The sequence below is a fragment of the Phoca vitulina genome, unplaced genomic scaffold (assembly GCF_004348235.1).
Source record: "Phoca vitulina isolate PV1807 unplaced genomic scaffold, GSC_HSeal_1.0 scaffold19, whole genome shotgun sequence".
In the NCBI taxonomy this organism is placed as follows: Eukaryota; Metazoa; Chordata; class Mammalia; order Carnivora; family Phocidae; genus Phoca; species Phoca vitulina.
This window is the reverse complement of record NW_022589722.1, coordinates 28897583-28916120: the sequence shown is the minus strand read 5'-3', so window position 1 is coordinate 28916120 and position 18538 is coordinate 28897583. Positions and strand designations below refer to the sequence as shown.

The 18538-nt window shown below is 61.6% G+C and overlaps 1 protein-coding gene across 2 annotated transcripts; it reads left to right on the top strand.

Moving 5' to 3' along the window:
* The first annotated feature begins 621 nt into the window (after window positions 1-621).
* On the top strand, window positions 622-18003 carry TTLL12 (tubulin tyrosine ligase like 12). 2 transcript variants are annotated; one of them, XM_032416636.1, is made up of 15 exons: window positions 771-855; window positions 3708-3814; window positions 4389-4561; window positions 6498-6696; window positions 7454-7613; window positions 7700-7833; window positions 10123-10199; window positions 11464-11580; window positions 11674-11868; window positions 12225-12336; window positions 13123-13274; window positions 13676-13757; window positions 15518-15586; window positions 16129-16267; window positions 16606-18003. In XM_032416636.1, the coding sequence occupies exons 3-15, from the start codon at window positions 4407-4409 to the stop codon at window positions 16755-16757; spliced, it is 1743 nt and encodes a 580-aa protein (XP_032272527.1). In that variant the 5' UTR covers window positions 771-855; window positions 3708-3814; window positions 4389-4406; the 3' UTR covers window positions 16758-18003. The 2 variants fall into 2 exon arrangements, with proteins under 2 accessions (XP_032272526.1, XP_032272527.1); XM_032416635.1 differs by lacking the exon at window positions 3708-3814 and having other exon boundaries at window positions 622-855.
* Window positions 18004-18538: the final 535 nt, after the last annotated feature.

Here is an 18538-nt window from a genome sequence, read left to right as displayed (position 1 = left end):
CAGGCGCCCCATGATTTTTGAAATTCTGCCAATCGCACTTAGAAATACCTTTGCAATACCTCCCCGTATAAGAAACACCACCGGGCTTAACCGAGTAAATTTACATCTTGAATCCAAAAGTACAGAAATTGAGAAGGGCCACTACTCTGCAGCACCTAAATCTGGTGAATCGTTCAAAAGAATCAGAGATCCCCTCCCACCCCGGGGTCTGCAAGGCGTCAAAGGTGAGTCCATGCCGGGAACAACCCTGCCTCCAAGCCTCAGGTTCCTTTTCCGGACAGTACGTGGAGTACCTTCCGCTTCCGACCGCGCGGATGCCGCACAGCCTCGCTCCCGGCATCCCCCGGGGAAGCCGCGGCGCGAGAGAGAAAACACCGCCCCCAGCCGGCGCGCGTGCGCACACGCCAGCAGCGCCAAGCCCCCAACGCGCCGCACGCCCGCGCGTTCACGCACTTGCGCACGCGTCCCTCGGCCGGCCGGGCCTCCGGGCTCCGGTCCGGCTCCCGGAGCTAGGCCCCCGGCGGCTCGCGCGATAGGGCGCCGGGCGGGCGGACGGTGGGCGGGGGCCGCGGGGAGGTCGGGAGGAGGGCGGGGCGGGCGCGGGCGGGCCGAGTCGGGAGCGCCGGGCCCGCGGGCGGCGGCGGAGTGGGACTCGGCGCTGGCGCTGGTGTGGGCGCCATGGACGCCGACGCGGGGTCGGAGAACCCGCCTGCCGAGCGCGGCGACCCGGGCCTGACTCCGGAGGAGGACGCGCGCGCCCGGGCAGAGTTCGCGGCGCTGCACGGCCTGGCGCTGCGCGCGTCCGGGGTCCCCGAGCGGTACTGGGGCCGCCTCCTGCACAAGTTGGAGCACGAGGTGCGGGCTAGGGCGACGCGGGAGGGCGAGGCGCCGGCAGGGAGGACCGGGGTGCAGAGCGGGGCCGGGAAAGCTGGGGCGCGGACGGCGCTGGGCCCTTCTACCGGGAAGGGTGTGGCTGCGGGCGGGCCCCTGGCCGAGAGCCGCTGCGGTGCGTCGCGGGGAGGCCGGGCCAGGTGCGCTGGGGGGAGGCTGGCGGCCCCCGGGAGGACGCGGGCTCACGGGTGGGGAGTGTGTCTGGGGGAGAAGTAGAGAAAGCGCGTTCCGGGGCGGGAGAAGCCTCTGCCGAGGTGGGCCGGCCTGGGGGAGACGCGCTGGGGGTGTGTCCGTGTTGGGGCGCGGCGTGGACGCGGCGGGAGAAACGGACAGAGGATTGCTGCTGAAGAGCACCAAGGCCATGATGACCGACTTAGACGTCGCCTCCTTGGCGGTTTAGGAGCTTTTAGAGTTCGGGGCCTAAGAGTGGCAGCAAGAGCCCAGTACCTGTGGCCCCGATTCTACCAGTGCCTGGGGCTGGGCCGGGGCTGTGTGTGCGGTTCCTGTTGTGTGTGGGGACCTGTACTGAGTTCTCCACACATCTGAGCCCCACAGATTTATCATCCCCATTATGCGGTTGAAAAGACTGAGTCACAGGAAGAGCAACTGAGTCTCCCAAAGTTTGTCAGACTTGGGAACCTGTCCCTTGCTCTCAGCCACTGCCTCCTCCAGGGAGAGTAGATGTCCCATGAGTTTGTGTGGCTTTAGCTGTTCGAGTCATAGAATTCTTTCTTGTGTCATCATTTGATTTGAGCCCTGGTCACCCTCATTTTGCAAGTGAAAGGAAAGAGGTTGTGGGAGATGGAAAAGATCTAAAGAAAAGGGTTTACATGCTTCTAGATTCTCTGCCCTTTTGTGGGGACGGCTCCCTTCTGCCCACCAGCCTTCTCTAGCCTGGGTCTCCAGTGGGGCTCCCCACGGGTGCTCGCTGATGAGTGGGCCCTGGTTTTGGGTCGTTTGCCCAGGTGCTGAAGCCAGAGCACATTCACAGGCCAGTTAGAGGGGCCTTCTTAGTTGGAAAAAGGCTCTTCTTGGGTGGGGGGCTGCCCCCAGGGCCAAGACAGACCAGGGCAGGTGATGGAGTGGAGCCCCAGAGCCAGGAAGAGGTAGTCACCCAAGCCTAGCCGCTCGACAGACCCCACCTTCTCAGCCAGGTTTTCTGTGTTAAATCCGGGTTCACCAAATACCCTCCTGCTCCAAACACATAGTTACTATAAAAAAAGACATTTCAGTGACACTCACTACATCCCTACCTCTTGTGAATTTCCTTCCCCATATGACTTGCCCTCCCTTCCACCAGTGTTTCCTGAGCCCTTGGTTCTGGTCCCAGGCATGTGCTGGGGACCCCCCCCCCAAGTTTGTTAGGATAAGAAGGTCCTCCTCATTCTGGGTGAAAGGCACATGATGTGGGAACGCCCCGGCTCTAGCCCAGCCAGCCTCCGTAGGCAGGAAACCCTCATTCGGGCAACACTGGTCCGTCTGAGCTGGAGTCTCCCATCTGGAAAGCCCGATGGTGGAACAGGGCCCCAGCTCCCACTGTCGTAGTCGGGATTGGGTGGGGAGGCCTAGATGACATCAGCCAGGGCCGGCACATGGTGAGCAGTCACCAGGATGTAGCGTCCCCTCTGCCTTGGCTTCTGTAGCTCTACCAGGGGGCCGCCAGTATTTTTCCATGAGCTTCCCTTGCCGTTAGGGGTTATGGGCAGAGCTGTGAGTCATCACTTTACTAGACCCAAAACCTACATCCATTGTTCCCAGTGAAACCTGCCACTGCTGCTCTGGGCCCAGGTGTGGGGGAGGGCACCTGCCAACAGGAATGGGGCCCCTCCAACTCCCTGCAAGGCCAATGACCCTGGTGCCTTGCCTCAGATCAGTCTCATTGGAAAGGATGGGGAGTGTTTTAAAATAAATTCCATCTCTCCCTGCCGGCAGGAACTTCCCAGCTGTAAAACCATTTCCCTTCGTTACCTCCTTAGGGGCTTTTCCAGTCTGTCCATGAAGGGATTGTGGTCACCCTCATTTCACAGCTGGGGGAAGGCAGGCCCTCTATCCCCAGGCCTTAGGCTACCCCACTGTACCCCTTCCCTCCATATGATTTGGGGATTTGGGTTCTGGGTTGAAACCCAGGGTGTGAATTCCAGTCCTCTGAGCAGCTCTGTCCTGGAGGGGAGGTAGCACCCCAACCCCCTCCCACCCCAGCTCTGACTGCTTAGGGAATCCAGCTTGAGGCGGCTCCCCTTGTCTTCCAAGGACCTGGCATGCTCCACCTGTTCCACAGCTTCTGTGCCCCTACCTGGGGTCCTTGTACTGCCACCCCCGGCCACATGTTCAGATCTTCCCCCACTTTAACACTCACCTCCCATCAGGCCCCAGCGCCATTGACCTGGGCCTCCCACATGACCCCACCTTACTCCACTGCTGCTCGGCTGCCTGCTCTAGGCAAGATCATGAGCAGTTCGCCCTCACACCCCGGAGAGCCCTCCTGCCTGGCACAAAAAAGCTGCGTGTGCCTGAATAGGGGGCTGATTTGCATCTCTGTTGGGGTCCTGAGAAGTGGGTTTTGGGGAACTGGCTTTTGTTGTCCCTGCTCGTGCCAAGGACTTTCTATGCGCTGTTTTATTGATTTACACTCTGCTCTGCTGGAGGGTGGAGGATGCCTTCTTCCCCGGGGAGAGGCTAGTCGCAGAAGCGTAATGGTGCTGGCAGGTGCTTACACGGCATCTGCCGAGCTTAGGTTCTTCCAAGCTTTTGATGTCTGTTAATCATTTCATCCTTCCCACAACCCTCTGAGGTCGGTTCTGCTGTTCCCATTGTAGGGATGGGGAAACTGAGGCACAGCGTGGTTCAGTGACCGGTCCAAGGCCCCACAGCCTGGCTCCAGCATCTGCCCTAAGGCCCCCTGCCAACTGGTGGCAGACACGTGGTACATGAGGGGGGCATGCTGGCTTGTCTTCACCAGCTGCATGTGGTTGGCAAGGAAACTCAAGGACCAAGGCCCTTATCTTTCTGACCCAGCACTTGAGACCAGCCACAGAGCATGCGTTGTGCAGGTCCGAGCCGCTTCTTCACCTGGCTGGCGTGGCGGCTGTGGGAGGCTCTTGGCCACCTGCCTTCTTTCTGGGGCGCCTCAGCTGCTGCCCTGGTGTAGGATTGGCTGTTCCGGTGAAATTGGAGTTGATCCCAACCTCCAGATTCACCTCTGACCTGACCAGAGTTAGGCTAGATTGGACTCTACCACATGCCTGCAGCCCCACTTCTAAGCGTAGGCCCCCTGGGCTGCTGGACTTTGGACAATAGCTGGTGACTGTGGTTAGATTGCAGTTCTGGCTGTTCTCTAGGAGTCTCAGTTTCCCCACCTGTAAGATGGGTAGTTGGGTACTAAATAGGTCCTGCCTCCCCTGAGGGGTTTCGTTGGCCCTTGAGGCCAGGGTGTGGTGCTCCTTGGGGCTGGAGTTCAGGCCCCCGGGAGCCTGCCAACACCCCTGCTGTGACCCCAGGTTTTTGATGCCGGGGAGATGTTCGGGATAATGCAAGTGCAGGAAGTGGAGGAGGAGAGTGAGGGCGAGGAGGCCCGGGAAGCGAGGAAGAAGCAGCCTAACCCCGGCGGTGAGCTCTGCTACAAGGTCATCGTGACCAGCGAGAACGGGCTCCAGGCGGCCGACCCCAACAGGTAGGAGCTGCAGGCCCGACACCCGTGTTCTGTACCGTGGTCCTCAGGGTGGGCTCCCTGTTAGATTGAGCCAGAGATGGCCCCTCTGGGGAGAAGCAGCCATGGCAGGCCCTCGTGTTTGCTGTGTCCCGAGCACCGGTCCCTTAGCCCCTTGTGAGAGGCGCTCGTGGCCACCAGAGGTTCCAGCTGGGCCCCACGGTCGGGATGGCCCCGATACCAATACCGATGACGCTCCCGCGTGAGTCATGTGTTTCAGACAGACCTGAGAGCAGCCTCCCCACACCTCTCCCAACCATCACTGGGGTCCCACAGCAGAGGGGTAATGCGTTCCGACTTTGCCGATGAGACAAGGAGGACCTGCCCAAAGTCACGGCTGGCTGAGAGCCCGGGTGTGGCGCGTCAGTTAGCCCGGGCTATCCTGAGGACCTACCCCCGGTCCTACTGAATCCCAGTCTCTGAAAACTATGACAGGTTCTCCCAGGGCTTTATGCCCGGCCTGTGAGCAGTGTGGTCTGCTTAATTCCTCAGGGGAGGACACCAGGGCCACAGGGTAGACGGGGCAGAGCTAAGACTGGACCCTGGGATTCCTGCCTCGTAGGGGCCAAGAGGAGCTGCAGGCCCATCAACCAAACTTTGTGGGACCCTTGAGGAGGAAACTGGCCGGCCTCTTGTGCAGAGCACCCTGTGAGGGGGTGGGAGTGGCCACACAGGTAGCCAGCCAGCCGCCTCCACCCACGTGCTCTCTGACTCCGAAACTTGTAGGCTCACCTCGCACGGTCAGCTTGGTGCACCTGCTCTGGGGCCTCAGGCCCAGCAGCCACCTCAAGGAGCTCACTGCCCCTCTGCAGCCTTCAGGCGTAGCCCTCCACCAGGCGGGCACAGGATGGGATGCGGGTGGAGTCCTGTGTTTGGAGCCCCGGGCATTGGTTTCATTTCCTCCCGGGCCTTTCTCCCTGTAGAGCTTTGAGTCTGCCCTGATTGCCAGACCCCAACTTCATCCTCTCTCCACACCTGCTGTGTACAGCACCCCTCGTGAGCATTTGTCCAGGGTCACGCCCAGGTGTCCCGCCTTGAAGCTCGGCTGTGTGCAAGGCATCCCGGCATCCTGTGGTCATAACCTCTAAGCACGAGGGCAGGAATAAATCTGCATTTGTTTTGAGTGTGCAAACGTACAGCACTAGAAGCACAGTGGAATAAACACTGCTGACTTAGCCACCCAGCCCAAGAACTGGAGCATTTGCTGATGCCCAGGGCAACGGAGGTGACGGCCGCTTTGCCCAGCAGGCGAACCACACCCCTGGGTGTCCGGAGCCTCCCATTCCAGCAGGGCTCTGGAAGGTGTCCCAGCAGCCCTGCCCTGGGGGCTGGGAGGGCAGGTGCCTGCCTGGTCCTCTGTGGTGGCCCCACCCCCGGGCTCTTCCACGGGGACTGGGCATGTGGGCCGCAGGGGTCCAAATGCGCAGGGACTTGCAGCCTCTCCCACAAAGAGGCCTTGCTGTGTCCCAGGAAGTGCCCCGAAGTCCCAGGCCTGCGTGAGTGAGCCCCCAGTGCCAGCTCCTTGCGCTTCTCCCTGCTGCTGGCTTCCCGCGTCTTGACCTTTGCTTTTGCCGAGCGCCTGCCGGGCCTGCAATAGCGAGGTGGGAGCGTGCGCCGGCCCGGCAGGTCCAAGTGCAGTTGTGACGGTGATGGAGGGTAATTACCAACAAGAACACCAGGACTTGGTGTGTACGGTCAGCACATTGTATGTTTTGTCTTCTCTGATGCTCGTACCGGCCCCCTGACAGGAGGTAGGGGCCCCGTTGGTTTTTGCAGACACTGGAAGAGAGGAAGCTCCCCAGGCTGCAGCTGCAGGCCCCCTCTCCCCCCCACCCCCCGCGTCTCCTGGGGCAGAGCCCCCTGAGGGCCCCTCACACCCGCTCTGGGCCTGTGCCGGCAGCATCTTCCTCATCGACCACGCCTGGACATGCCGCGTGGAGCGCGCGCGCCAGCAGCTACAACAGGTGCCCGGGCTGTTGCACCGCATGGCCAACCTGATGGGCATCGAGTTCCACGGCGAGCTGCCCAGCGCCGAGGCCGAGGACCTGGTGCTGGAGGAGATGTGGCGGTTCAACCAGACCTACCAGCTGGCCCATGGGGTGAGCGGCGGCAGCCCGGGGGAGCCAGGACCCAGCCCCAGGGGCCTTTCCCCCCAGAAGTGAGCAGACGTCTCTCCTGGGGCCCCCTCACTCCCTGTGGCTCCATCATGGGCCTGTTACTCTGCCTTGGGCCAGCCAGTGCCAGGCACTCGGGTGTCTGGGGGCCTTGGAGCTCACGGGACACGACCCTCTCTCAGACCCCTAGACGTGGGCCCCATGACTGGCTGCCTATTTCCTGGTGCCTTCATGTTCTGTCATCCCCCAAAAGCCCTCTGGTTCCTCACTGGCCTCTGAAGAGTTGTGTCCCTTTAGCACAAGTCCTCGGTGTCCATCGCCATCCCTCCTACCAGCCTCCCAAGACCCACCCTCATGCTCCAGCCCCTCACCGCTTTTAGTGTGGGAGAAGACCAGAGTTGTTTCTCGTGGTCTCAGCTTAGATGTCACCTCCTCCAGGGAGCCCCCCTCGCCCTCCCCTGCCAGACACATCCACGTAGCTGCTAGACTGAGGGCCTTAGTCCATGCACCTGTCCCACACAAGCAGTCACACTGCAGTCTGCTGGTCTGTGTCCTGGTCTGCCCAGGATGGTCCCAGGGGCCCCAGGTTAAGGGGACTGGGATGCGTGTGGTAGACACTCCAGGCTCTGGGAGTTAGGTATAGATGGGGCGTCGTTTGGGTAGATGGATGGGAGGGTGCACGACAAAAGGGGCAGGCAGATGGACCGGTGGACCCGGGTTGCTGTGTGTGCTCTGCCCACAGACGGCCGAGGAGAAGGTGCCGGTGTGGTACGTCATGGACGAGTTCGGCTCGCGCATCCAGCACTCGGACACACCTAGCTTTGCCACCACACCCTTCTTCTACATGCCCCAGCAGGTGGCCTACACGCTGCTGTGGCCCCTGCGGGACCTGGACACGGGCGGTAAGTGCCACAACCACCCACCCTGAAGGATGGGCCCAGGCCCTGCTTTCCTGCTGCCCCCTGATGGGCCACGTGTCTTAATGCAGAGGAGGTGACCCGGGACTTTGCCTACGGAGAGGCTGACCCTCTGATCCGGAAGTGCATGCTGCTGCCCTGGGTCCCTGCCGACCTGCTGGACTTCAGCTCCTCCACGCCCGAGCCACCAGATGAGCACTACCAGGTGTGACCGTCTGCCTCCGACCTTGGGGCCTTTTGGCCTGGTGGCTTCTGGAACGTTCTTCAGTCCCCACATGTTACTGAATGCCAACTGGCTACTGTAGGAGGGAGCAGAGAGTTTGGGGGCATCTGAGAGACAAGGGGCTCAGAGCTCAGGGAGTGAGCAGGAGCCGCCAGTGGCCGCCCAGCTCGCGTGCCAGCGCCGAGCCTGGACCCCAGGGCCTGAGGCCGGGACCTATGCTGTCAGAGGGGTGGAGCGGGGGTTGCTGGTGGTCAGTGCTGCTCTTCCTTGTTTTTGGGGACTCTTTGCCAAGACTGGGGGGCACAGTGTGGGCCATGAGGCTTGGTTATGAATCCCAACTCGGTACTGTTCCTCCTCACCGGGGATGTGAAGGCGCTGTTCAAGCATCGCACGGTGCATTCTCGGGCACACAGTAGGCCGTCAGCAAGTCGCGTCATCGTTAGTGTTGTTGTTCTGGCCAAAAGAGGCACTTTCATCTGTGGCAGCCTCTTGGGGGCAAATTAGGGAGCCAGGGTTTGGGAGGCCCCGGGCAGGGGAGATGGTAGAGCTTCTGGGAACACAGTCACTGCAGACCAGGCAGGGCTGAACAGGGAACACTCCCGGGCCCCCCTCCTCCCTCCTCTGCCTCTGATTTCCCACTTCTGCTTCCCAGTGGCTGGTCCCGGTTTGGAACCAGGCCATGAGTGAGGCCTGTGGTTAGCACCTATGGGCATGCTTGACGGTAGTCCTTTATAACATAAGGACTTGAGGTCCTATTTCTGTCTTCATTTTACTGAGGATGGGGAAACCACAGAGAGGTTAAGTAACTTGCCAAAGGTCACACAGCTGGTAGGCGAGCTGGGGCGCAACACCAGGGGGCCTGACAGCCTGTGGGTGGAAGTCGCAAGCCTTACCCCACCGTGTCGAAATTTCCCTGCCCACACGGGCACATCAGACATTCACTGAGTGCCTCGGAGGGCTGTGGAAAGGAGTGGACAAGTTAGCTCAAGTGAGAATGGGAAGCGCCATGGGGTGTTAGCCGTTCTGTGAGTGCTGTGGTTTGGGAGAGGCTGGGCCGTAGTGGTGGGTCCTCCCGGCCCCTTTGCCATGAATTCCATCTAAGCCGGTGGTGGTTGAACTATCCGTGCAGGAAACTCATCACTCATCTTGAGTCCGAGGCATGTTTCAGAGCCTTATAGAGTAGTTGCGCCTAGTAGTTGCTTAGTAAATGGGTGACTGCAAAGGAGTAAGGCTTAAGAATGGCTTAGGGACAAAAGGTTCCTGATCTTGAGGTGGTTCTAGCAGACAGGGCAGGGAGGGCCTGAGCTGGGACAGCTGACTGAATTTACACTTAGGAATTCAAGTTAGTTGTTGTTTTTTACCTCGGGACGTCCTCTGCTGTCCAGAAGGAGGAGTTGAGGCCAAATCTAGTTGTCCGTAGCATCCTGGTTGCTTTTCCCCATCTGACCCATCCAGCTCGGGCCTGTGCTCTGGGTCCGGGGGTCGCCGGTATGAGTCAGCGATCGCGGGATAAGAAATGACTCCAAGGCAGCAGCCTGACGCAGCAAACATTGATCATCTCACCCACTTTCTGTGGAACAGGAGATGGGGGGTGCTTTGGACTCGAAGCTCCTCTCGAAGCGTAGCCAGGCTGTCAGCCGGACCGCGTCATCTGAGGCTTGCTGGGGCTGAGGCTCGGCTTCCGCCTGGCAAGGTGGTGCTGGCTGTGTCGGCAGGAGGCCTCGGTTCTATCCGCGTGGCCTCTCCGCAGGGCTGCAGACTTCTCTTCGAGCCCGTGAGCTGGGAGAAAGCACGGAGAAAGCCGCAGGGCCTTCCCTGAAGTAGCGCACCCGTTCCCCTGAGTCTGTGCCTTAGAAGCAGCTCCTTCGGTCCGGCCTACACCCAAGGGGAGATGCCTTTCGAAGGGAGTGTCACAGTGTTCGTTGGTGTGTTTTAAACCACCACACGGCTTACGCTTGGAACAGCATTTCAGGGCTCCACTAGGACCGGCGAGCCCCCTCCCGGGACAGGCGTGACACCTTCTCAGATGCCTGTGATCTGGAGAGAGCGTTGAGATTTAGAAAGTGTTTACATTCTCCTTTTGACACAAATGGGTTGCTCAGCATCTGAGGGGCCTTGAGCCCCAGAATCCCGGGGCGGGGTAGTCCGAGGGCTCTGGCCACTGCTGTGCCTCGGGTCTGGGGGTGCCCCTGATGCGCCAGGACTGGGGAGGTGGGTGTTCCCTTGCTCCCTGTCCTGAAGCTGTTTCTACCTGCACTGCTTTCCTTCTAGGCCATTTTGGAGGAAAACAAGGAAAAGCTGCCGCTTGCCATCAGTCCGGTGGCATATCCCTGTGACCACGTCTTCAAGTGTGTAGCCCCCTTCTCAGCTCATGATGAGCCTCCTTGCTCCCCCCGAGTTCCCACGGCTCCAAGAACAGTGCCCGGCACAGGGAGGCGCTCAGTAAGCCTGCCGTTGCCTGATGGCACGGCAGTGACAGAAGCCAGGGCCAGAGTCTTAGGATCACAGAGAGAATGCTGTGTGGCGGGAGGGGTTCCCTCTGGTCCTGGGGTGAAAACATAGCCAGGCCTGCTCCTGAGGTCAGGGAGCCTGGGCCGACCGTGAATGCGCAGGGCGCCTAGCGGAGGGGGCTGGGCTGCCAGGAGGGGCCATTCCCGGACGTCTGCAGCTGGGGGCTGGCGGGTGAGGTAAGGCCAGGCAGGCTGGATGCCAGGTGGAACCAGACGCCCCGTTGTACAGGTGAGAAGGTGGGCGTGCAGTGCTGCACCCACTGGATGCGGAGCAGGCTCAGAGGCGGGTCCCAGCCTGGCTTTTGCCTCCATGGGAGTCCTTCTCTTTGGCTACCCAAGCCTGGGCCAGCCCCCCAGCCCAGGCAGCCCGGGGGCCCTCCCTGGTGCCCAGGCCCACTGCCCAGAGTCCGTCCTTCCTCAGGGTCAGAGGCCCCACTGAGGCCCACTTAGTCTTGGCCTCCTGCTCACAGTCCTGCCCCTGGCGGTCCACTTCATCTCCTCCCCTGGACCGCTGTCCCGGGCTGGGCCACCCTCCTACCTTCTTCTGCCTCGGCCACCCCCAGCAGATGGGCTCCCGGGCTCTGTCCTCACCTCTGCCCCGGGGCCAGCGAGGGCCGGGCAGGGCAGGCAGCAGCGAGCACTGGTGTGGAACGAGGCCACGTCCAGGGCACTGGTCTTGGCCACACACTCCCCTGCACGCACCTGGACACCAGCTGCCTTCTCTGAGGGCAGAGTTCTTAGCGTGTCCGTGGGAGGCTGGTTGTATCAGTCCTTCCTGTTTCCGTGTGGGAGACAAGCCTGCGTCCGTGAAACACTCAGGTTATCCCGTGTCACCCCAATGAGAAGTGTGAGTTGGGCTGTGATCCCATCTTAGAGGTGGGGAGCCTGGGGTCAGGAGAGTCCTAGTTGCCCCACACTCAGCAGGTAGGCAGAGAGGGTGAGGTTGACCCGGGCCGTCCAGCCTCGGCCTGAGCTAGGACTGCAGAGTGGAATTTATACCCGGCCTCATCCTCTCACATCAGCCCAGGGTGGGGAGTCCCCAAGTCCCAGGGGTGTGGCGAGCACGGGTGGGGGCCCAGCTCAGCCCGACTTCTTCCTGTAGGGTCTACACAGACATTCAGCTGGTGTTCAGCCACCTCACGCACCCACGCTTCACCTTCACCCAGAGCGAGGCGGGTGCTGACATTCTCTACAACTTCTCCCACTTCAAGGACTACAGGTGAGTACCCCCCTACCAGGCCGGGGGTCCAGGGACCGGCCCCAGAGCCCCTCGCCGCCCCTGTAGCCGTGTGCACTTGCCTCGGCCCCGCAGGAGGCTCAGCCAGGAGAGGCCCAACGTGCTGCTGAACCAGTTCCCCTGCGAGAACCTGCTGACGGTGAAGGACTGCCTGGCCTCTATCGCGCGCCGGGCGGGGGGCCCCGAGGGCCCGGCCTGGCTGCCCCGCACCTTCAATCTCCGCACCGAGTTACCCCAGTTTGTTAGCTACTTCCAGCAGCGGGAGAGGCGGTAAGGGCCCCCCTCTCCCCCCTCACCATGGAGCCCTGCGAGGTGGGACTCCTACACCTGTCACCCTCCCACGGCCCGGCCCGCCCCACCCGGCCCGCTCCTCGGCTTTGCACTAACTTGTGCCGGCCGCGGCGCTGGAAGCTGTGGGCACAGGGCACTGCCGGGACCACCACGGACGTCTCCACGTCTGGGCTCAAGCAAGTTCTTCCTTGTACCCCAGGGTCCAGCCCCTAACGTTCCCTCTGTGACACCTCCCACTACTCCCTGGGAGAGGTTGGGTGCCCCTCTTCTAAGACTGCCGTGGTCCCGGGAAGGAGGGCGCAGGGCACAGCCTAGCCGACCGCATGTGCTCTCAGGGGCCAGGACAACCACTGGATCTGCAAACCCTGGAACCTGGCCCGCAGCCTGGACACCCACATCACCAGGAGCCTCCACAGCATCATCCGGCACCGCGAGAGCACCCCCAAGGTGGGCCTCGCGGCTCTGGGCGCACAGGCTCGTCGATGAGACTGGGGGGCAAAAGGGGACTCGGGTGTCGGGCCCTGTGGGGGTGGGTCCTGGTGTTGGCAGTGAGCGGGGTCACTCGGCTCACAGGTGTCTCTGAAGCCCCGACCCCGACTCCTTCCAGTGTCCTGGCCAGCAGGGGAGGGCTGTGTAACTGTCCAGGGGCAGGGGGAGCCCTTGTCGAGCGCTGTCCGGGTGTGTCTGATCTCAGAGACCCCACTCCACCACGCGGGACCGCCCGGCAGGAGGGAGGCGGCCAGGCCAGGGACCCCCTAGACGGTGCCGTAGTGACATGGGGCACGTCGGGGGCGGCGTTGGGGGTGGGGGTGTTGTAAGACACACAGCCCCTGCGCAGAGGTCAGGGAAAGCGTGCCAGTGGGGTGGTTGCTGAGCGGATTCCAGGCAGCGGAGGAAGAGTTGGTGGGATTACGGCTGAGAACTTGTATGCAGTTTTCAAAACCTAAAAACTGATGGGATCTTTTCCTTCAGCCAAAGTGAAGGTGAAGATACAGAACTTGCCGCAGTCTAGACAGTGTTTGAAAAGACCAAGGAAGGAGCCAAGTGCAGGGCGCAGGGCTCCGGGGGCCAGGGCAGGAGCGTGCCTGTTTCTCCAGGATGTGGTGACTGTTTGGATGGCCCACAGGCGTGAGCCTGTCACCAGGGAGGACGGACGCAGCTGGGGTGAGGTTAGGTGCCTCCGGGCCAAGGAGAGGGGAGAGCCGCCTGCAGCCCCGCATCTGTGTCCTCCAGGTCGTGTCCAAATACATCGAAAATCCTGTCTTGTTCCTTCGAGAAGACGTGGGGCCGGTCAAGTTCGATGTCCGCTATGTCGTGCTTCTGCGGTCGGTGAAGCCCCTGAGGCTGTTCGTATATGACGTGTTCTGGCTGCGCTTCTCCAACCGGTAATTGGGAGGCTGGCTGGGGGGAGGAGGGGGGTGACGGGGCCCCTCTTTATCTTGGGGTCAGAAAGCCCGTCCTGGAGCTCCTTCTCCACCACGCACCCAGCGGGTGGTCCCGCTGAGCCCGGATCTGGTCCGGCGGGAACTCGTACCCAGCCCGCATCAGCCACGGGTGGGGACGTGAGCAGCGCTTGTCACTGTCACATGGGCACCAGCAGCTGCGGATCGTGATGGCATTGATGGGTCGTCCAGGTGTCTTCCCAGAGCTAAGCTCTGAGGGGCCGCGGGGCCACCCCCTCACTCCGATGGGGGCACTGGCGTCTGGCAGGGTCTCTCGGAGCACCGTCCCTCCTGGGACGCGGCCATGCTCAGGACCCTCCCGTGTCTGGGCGCTCCTCCTGCAGGCCCTTCGCACTCGATGACCTGGACGACTATGAGAAACATTTCACCGTCATGAACTATGACCCGGAAGTGGTGCTAAAGCAGGTAGGTTCACTTGGAGGCAGTTACAGACGCAGACCCCACACCCATCGGCTTGTCTTCTGGGCAGGCTGTGTAGACCCTCGGGGGAGCTGCCTCCTGGTACCCGGGTTAATCTCCAAGCGGCAGCCCCGCAGCTCAGAGAGGCACACGCTCTGTCTGAGATGCCCGAGGCCTCCCCAGGTCCTGCAGCAAGTCGGGGCCAGGCAGGTCTCCGCTGGAGGCACGGACCGCCTTCCGTCCGGCAGCCCCCGAGCACAAGGACAGGTGGGGGTGGGGAGGCACAGGGGTGCGTGCCACGTGGCCCCCCGGGAGCAGGCTGCCTGGATCCTGGATCCGTGCTCCCCCTGCTGTCTGGGCACCTTGGGCAAAGGGACACCAGGGCAGAGCTCCTTCCGAGGTGAGGGCCTCAAACCCCAGCTGGCAGCAGCGCACCTGCGACAGGTGGGCCTAGCCCGGGCAGAGGCAGAGCCTGCTCTGGGTGGAGGAAGGAGGAGAGGAGAAAGAGGCTGCCTCACGCGTCGTCCCAAAAGCCCTCCCTGACCTGCTGGCTGGTTGATGGCTGTTTCAGGCCAGTGGGAAGTAGGGCACACCCACTCACCCCCTCATCCACCCCGCTCACCCCAAGGCCTGCAGGTGGCCTTCTCTCCCCTGCCTCCCACAAGGTGGGCGCTCTTCTGAAGGTGGTAATTATCGTTTCCAGACGTGTTTTGATATTTTGCCTTGATTCTTTTGATCCCAAAGCTATTCAAATGGTGGTTTTATATATATATATATGTTTTTGTGTAACTGCTATCCAGGTGAGCAAATCCTTCTATGGTTTTCTTTTTTTGCTGAGCATCATGTATATAGATTCGTCATTATTGTTAAATGTGGCTGGGGGCGTCTTTGTCTTGGGATGGTGTTGTCATTCACCTGTTCGTAGACATTTACGTCACTTCTGGTGGTCACCATTAATAAACGAGCTGCAGTGACCACTGCCAGGGACACCTCGCTGTGCCCGTGTCTCAGCAGTCCTCGAGGGTGGACTGAGCCATCAGAGTGGCCGTACCCACACGCACACCCAGCCTGGCTGTTGCTGCTTGTCCTGGGCCGCGTTGGAGGCTGGTCCCTAGGACCCTGAGCCGTCAGTGGGGCCCTGGGACACGGTTGGAAGTTGTTTCTGAGAGAACTGAATGGCTTCCCCCCATATTGTGAGTGTGGCACCCCAAGGGTCGCGTTTCCCTGTAAGCTCCTGTGTGTGGGGACACATCGCCAACAGGATGTGAGCATCAGGCCTCCGTAGGGAGCCCATCCTGGGTCAGCCTTTCAGGAAGAAGCCTGAGCTTAGGGCCGGCTTGCGCACGTGTGTTTTAGATGCAGTCTTGGCCCGAGGAGATCTTTCCGTCCTCAGGGACTCGGAGCTGGTGCTGAGCGGCGAGCTCAGGCCTGGGTCTGGGCTCTGCCTCCAGCACACTGTCCCGGCCTCACAGTAGCCCTGTAAATAAGTGCCGCACAGGGAGCATTGTCCCATTTCACAGATGAGCACACTGAGGCTCTGACAAGTAAATCTGCTTGTCCTGAGTCACAGAGTAAGATCCAGAGCTCAGACTCCGTCCCCTGCCTCTCATTTGTGCCCAGGGGCGGGGGTGCTGGATCGGCTGAGGGTGCTGACATGTGGCCCCGGTGAGTGCCAGAGCCTCCATGTGAAGGCAGGGCAGGCTTCCCCGCTCCCTGCCCCGAGGAGGCCCCTGGGCAGAGCGTGACAGGCCGTGTGTCTGTGGCAGGTGCACTGTAATGAGTTCGTCCCTGAGTTTGAGAAGCAGTACCCGGAATTTCCCTGGAAGAGCGTCCAGGTGAGTCCTGGGCAGAGGCCGGGGCTTCCTTCGTGGGCTGGTGTTGGGCGGGTGGGGGTCTTGGCCTCCTTGGGATGGTCCTGCTCCTCCCACCGAGGCCGGTGAAGGAGACGGCGTGTGCTGCAGCCCTCCTCCCCCTCTGGGCCACGTGGGGTGTTCTGGAGGGGAGTGGGAGCACCTTCGGGACAGCCAGATGGCGATAGGCCCTACCTGCCCCAGAAATTGCAGACCTGAGGGGACAGTAGGGACACAGCTGGAGACCGGGCTGGCCTCCGCATCCTAGAGTGCTTCCACTGCTGCTCTGGGCACCTTGGAGCCGAGGGGAGCTGGGGGCCCCGAGGCAGGAGCCAGGCAGCTTAGCATGTGTCAGAGGAGACGTTGAGGGCCAGGGCTGGAGACACGAAGGCCGCAGGAGGAGGGCTCGTGGGCCGTTTGGGGCCGCAGCTCACGGAGAGGCAGTGAGGCCGTGTAAGGAGCTGCTCTGGGGGCTGGTCCCAGCCTCAGAGCCATGCAGCCCCCAACCCTGCCTGCCCCTTCCCCAGGCTGACATCTTCCAGGCCTTCACGGAGCTGTTCCAAGTGGCGTGTGCCAAGCCACCGCCCCTGGGCCTCTGCGACTATCCCTCGTCCCGGGCTGTGTATGCCATCGACCTCATGCTCAAGTGGGACAACTGTCCAGATGGTGAGGGGGCTCGCCCGCCCCATAATCCAAACCACGCCCCCCTCCACTTACCCAAAGCCCATCATCCAGCCCTCCCCCGCCCCCGGGGGACAGAGAGGGCATCTCCAGTTCCTTGCCCTGCTCAGTGCTGCTGAGATGGTCCTTTGCCTCAGATTCACCGCGAGACCTGGTGTGGGAGGCACGTTAGGGGCAGCGGCCTTCGGGGCGGAGCGCCAGCGGGAAGGGCAGCGGGCTGCGGCGGCGGCAGGAGGGAGCTCGGGAGGGAAGGGACCAGGGACCTCGTGCCCTGGCCGGCCACCCGGGAGTGAGATGCCCTGTGCTCTTGTGCCGTCCGTCAGGGAAGCGAATGATGCAGCCACAGATCCTGGAGGTGAACTTCAACCCGGACTGTGAGCGGGCCTGCAGGTACCACCCGAGCTTCTTCAATGACGTCTTCAGCACCCTGTACCTGGACGAGCCCGACCACTGCCACGTCACCCGCCTGATCTAGGTGCTCGTGGCTCCGTGGTGCTGCCGGCCCGTTCAGCCTCAGCTCGCGGAGCTGCTTCTGCGGAGCCCGCTCCCCTCCTCCCTCAGGCGCAGCCTCGCCTTCGAGCTGTCATCCCCGCGCCACCTCCGGGGGCTCAGGGTCCTCTTCCCTCCGAGGTCAGGAGCAGGGCCAGTCACGGTGTCCCCAGGGCTGAGTGCCAGGCCCCTGTGCGCACTCCCCTCACCGCCACCTACGCTCAGCTGCGGGCTTTTGCAGAGAGTCCGGCTCCTGGGCTGCTCTGTTTCCCAGGGTGTGAGCAGATGCGGGTTCTGGGGAGCACGACGAGGTGTCCCCACAAACAGGTTTCCCCAGCAACACCTGTGGGCCCCACACGTGAACGGGGGCCAGGCGGACTGCTTCTCCAGAGTGTCTGCCCCGTGGCAGGGTGTCAGGGTCCCCCCCCGCACCCCTGCCCCCCAGAACACCTGGGAGCCTGCTTCCCAGACCCAGCCTTCTTGTTTCCCAATCTCGACCAGAACCTTCACCAGCAAGCTTCCTGTGAAGTTCCCAGTCAGGAAGGCCGCGGCCTTTGGCTGCCGTCGCCTTTCCGTTTATGCAGAAGCAGGCCATCCTCCTGTCTGCGGCCCCGACGGAGCTTTCTCCCTCGTCTGCCGTCGGCTGGGGCCTCGGGGACAAGTGGGGTGGCGGAGCGCCAGGCAGCAGGCAGCCGAGGAAGACAATTCTAGGGAGAACCTGACGTCACCGTCAGATGCTACCTTCCCCCAGAGTCTAGAGTCAAAATGTTGGATTTTTGTTCGTTTTTCATCGATGGGAGGAAAATATAAAAATTCTTATTATTTCCATAACTTTGTTTCTGAAATTTGGAGTCACATGCTGGTGTGTCTCGTGTAGCCGCAGTGCCCCCAAGCCCGGCTGACGGGCTGGTGGGCGAGCTTGCCCCCCGGGGTGGTGGGGGGGCGCTTGATTTCATTTTGAAGCCAAGAAGCAAAACTGGACTTGGCCGTGCCCCCCATCCATGTGTCTGCTTGGCTTGTCTGTCCGTCTTCTCTGCCACCCAGAACCTCAGCTGTCGGCTGGGGAGACGCCCCTTCCCTGCAGCCAGGTTGAGGTGTAGAGAGCAGGACGCCTTGTCTCTGGTTTGCTCCCTGGGGAGCCGCCGGCGTCCTGTCCTCTCCTCGATGCGATCTGTACTGCAATAAAGTATACCTCCTTGACTTTGGCCTCCCTCTCTGTGTGGAGGCCCCGAAACCACAGGCCCGGCGCCATGTGTCAGCTGTCTTCCTGTTTGGTTGTTGAAGAAAACCAAAATACCAAGACGTCCACTTGGAGAAACGAAAGAAGACGGTGGTTTGGCTGCCAGGTGCCCGTCTGGGTCCGTTAGGGCCGCGGTAACGGAATACCACAACTGGGGGGTTTACGCAGCAGGAGTTCCTGCCTCAGTTAGGAGGCTGGGGTGTCCCGGGATCAGGGGGCGGCAGATTTGGTGTCTATAAGGGCCCTCTTCCTGGTTCACAGATGGCCACCCTCTCCCTGTGTCCTCGTGTGGGAAAGGGCAAGGGAGCTTTGTGGGGTCTCTTGTAAGGTAAGGACACTGACCCCATTCATGGGGGCGCCACCCTCGTGCCTGATCACCTCCCGAGGTTCCCACCTCCTATGACCATCACACTGGGGATAGGATTCAACATAGGGATTTAGGGGAACACTCAGACCGCAGAAGGTTCCTTCCCCAAAATGGGATTCCCCCGCACTGGTTCCATTTCAGAGCAGAACGTGGCGGGGAC

Excerpts from the sequence above, each read along its gene's own strand:
- TTLL12 (XM_032416635.1), top strand. The coding sequence starts at position 679 with ATGGACGCCGACGCGGGGTCGGAGAACCCGCCTGCCGAGCGCGGCGAC. Across the intron at positions 13,275-13,675 it reads TGGCTGCGCTTCTCCAACCG|GCCCTTCGCACTCGATGACC; the intron begins GTAATTGGGAGG and ends CTCCTCCTGCAG. Across the intron at positions 13,758-15,517 it reads CGGAAGTGGTGCTAAAGCAG|GTGCACTGTAATGAGTTCGT; the intron begins GTAGGTTCACTT and ends TGTCTGTGGCAG.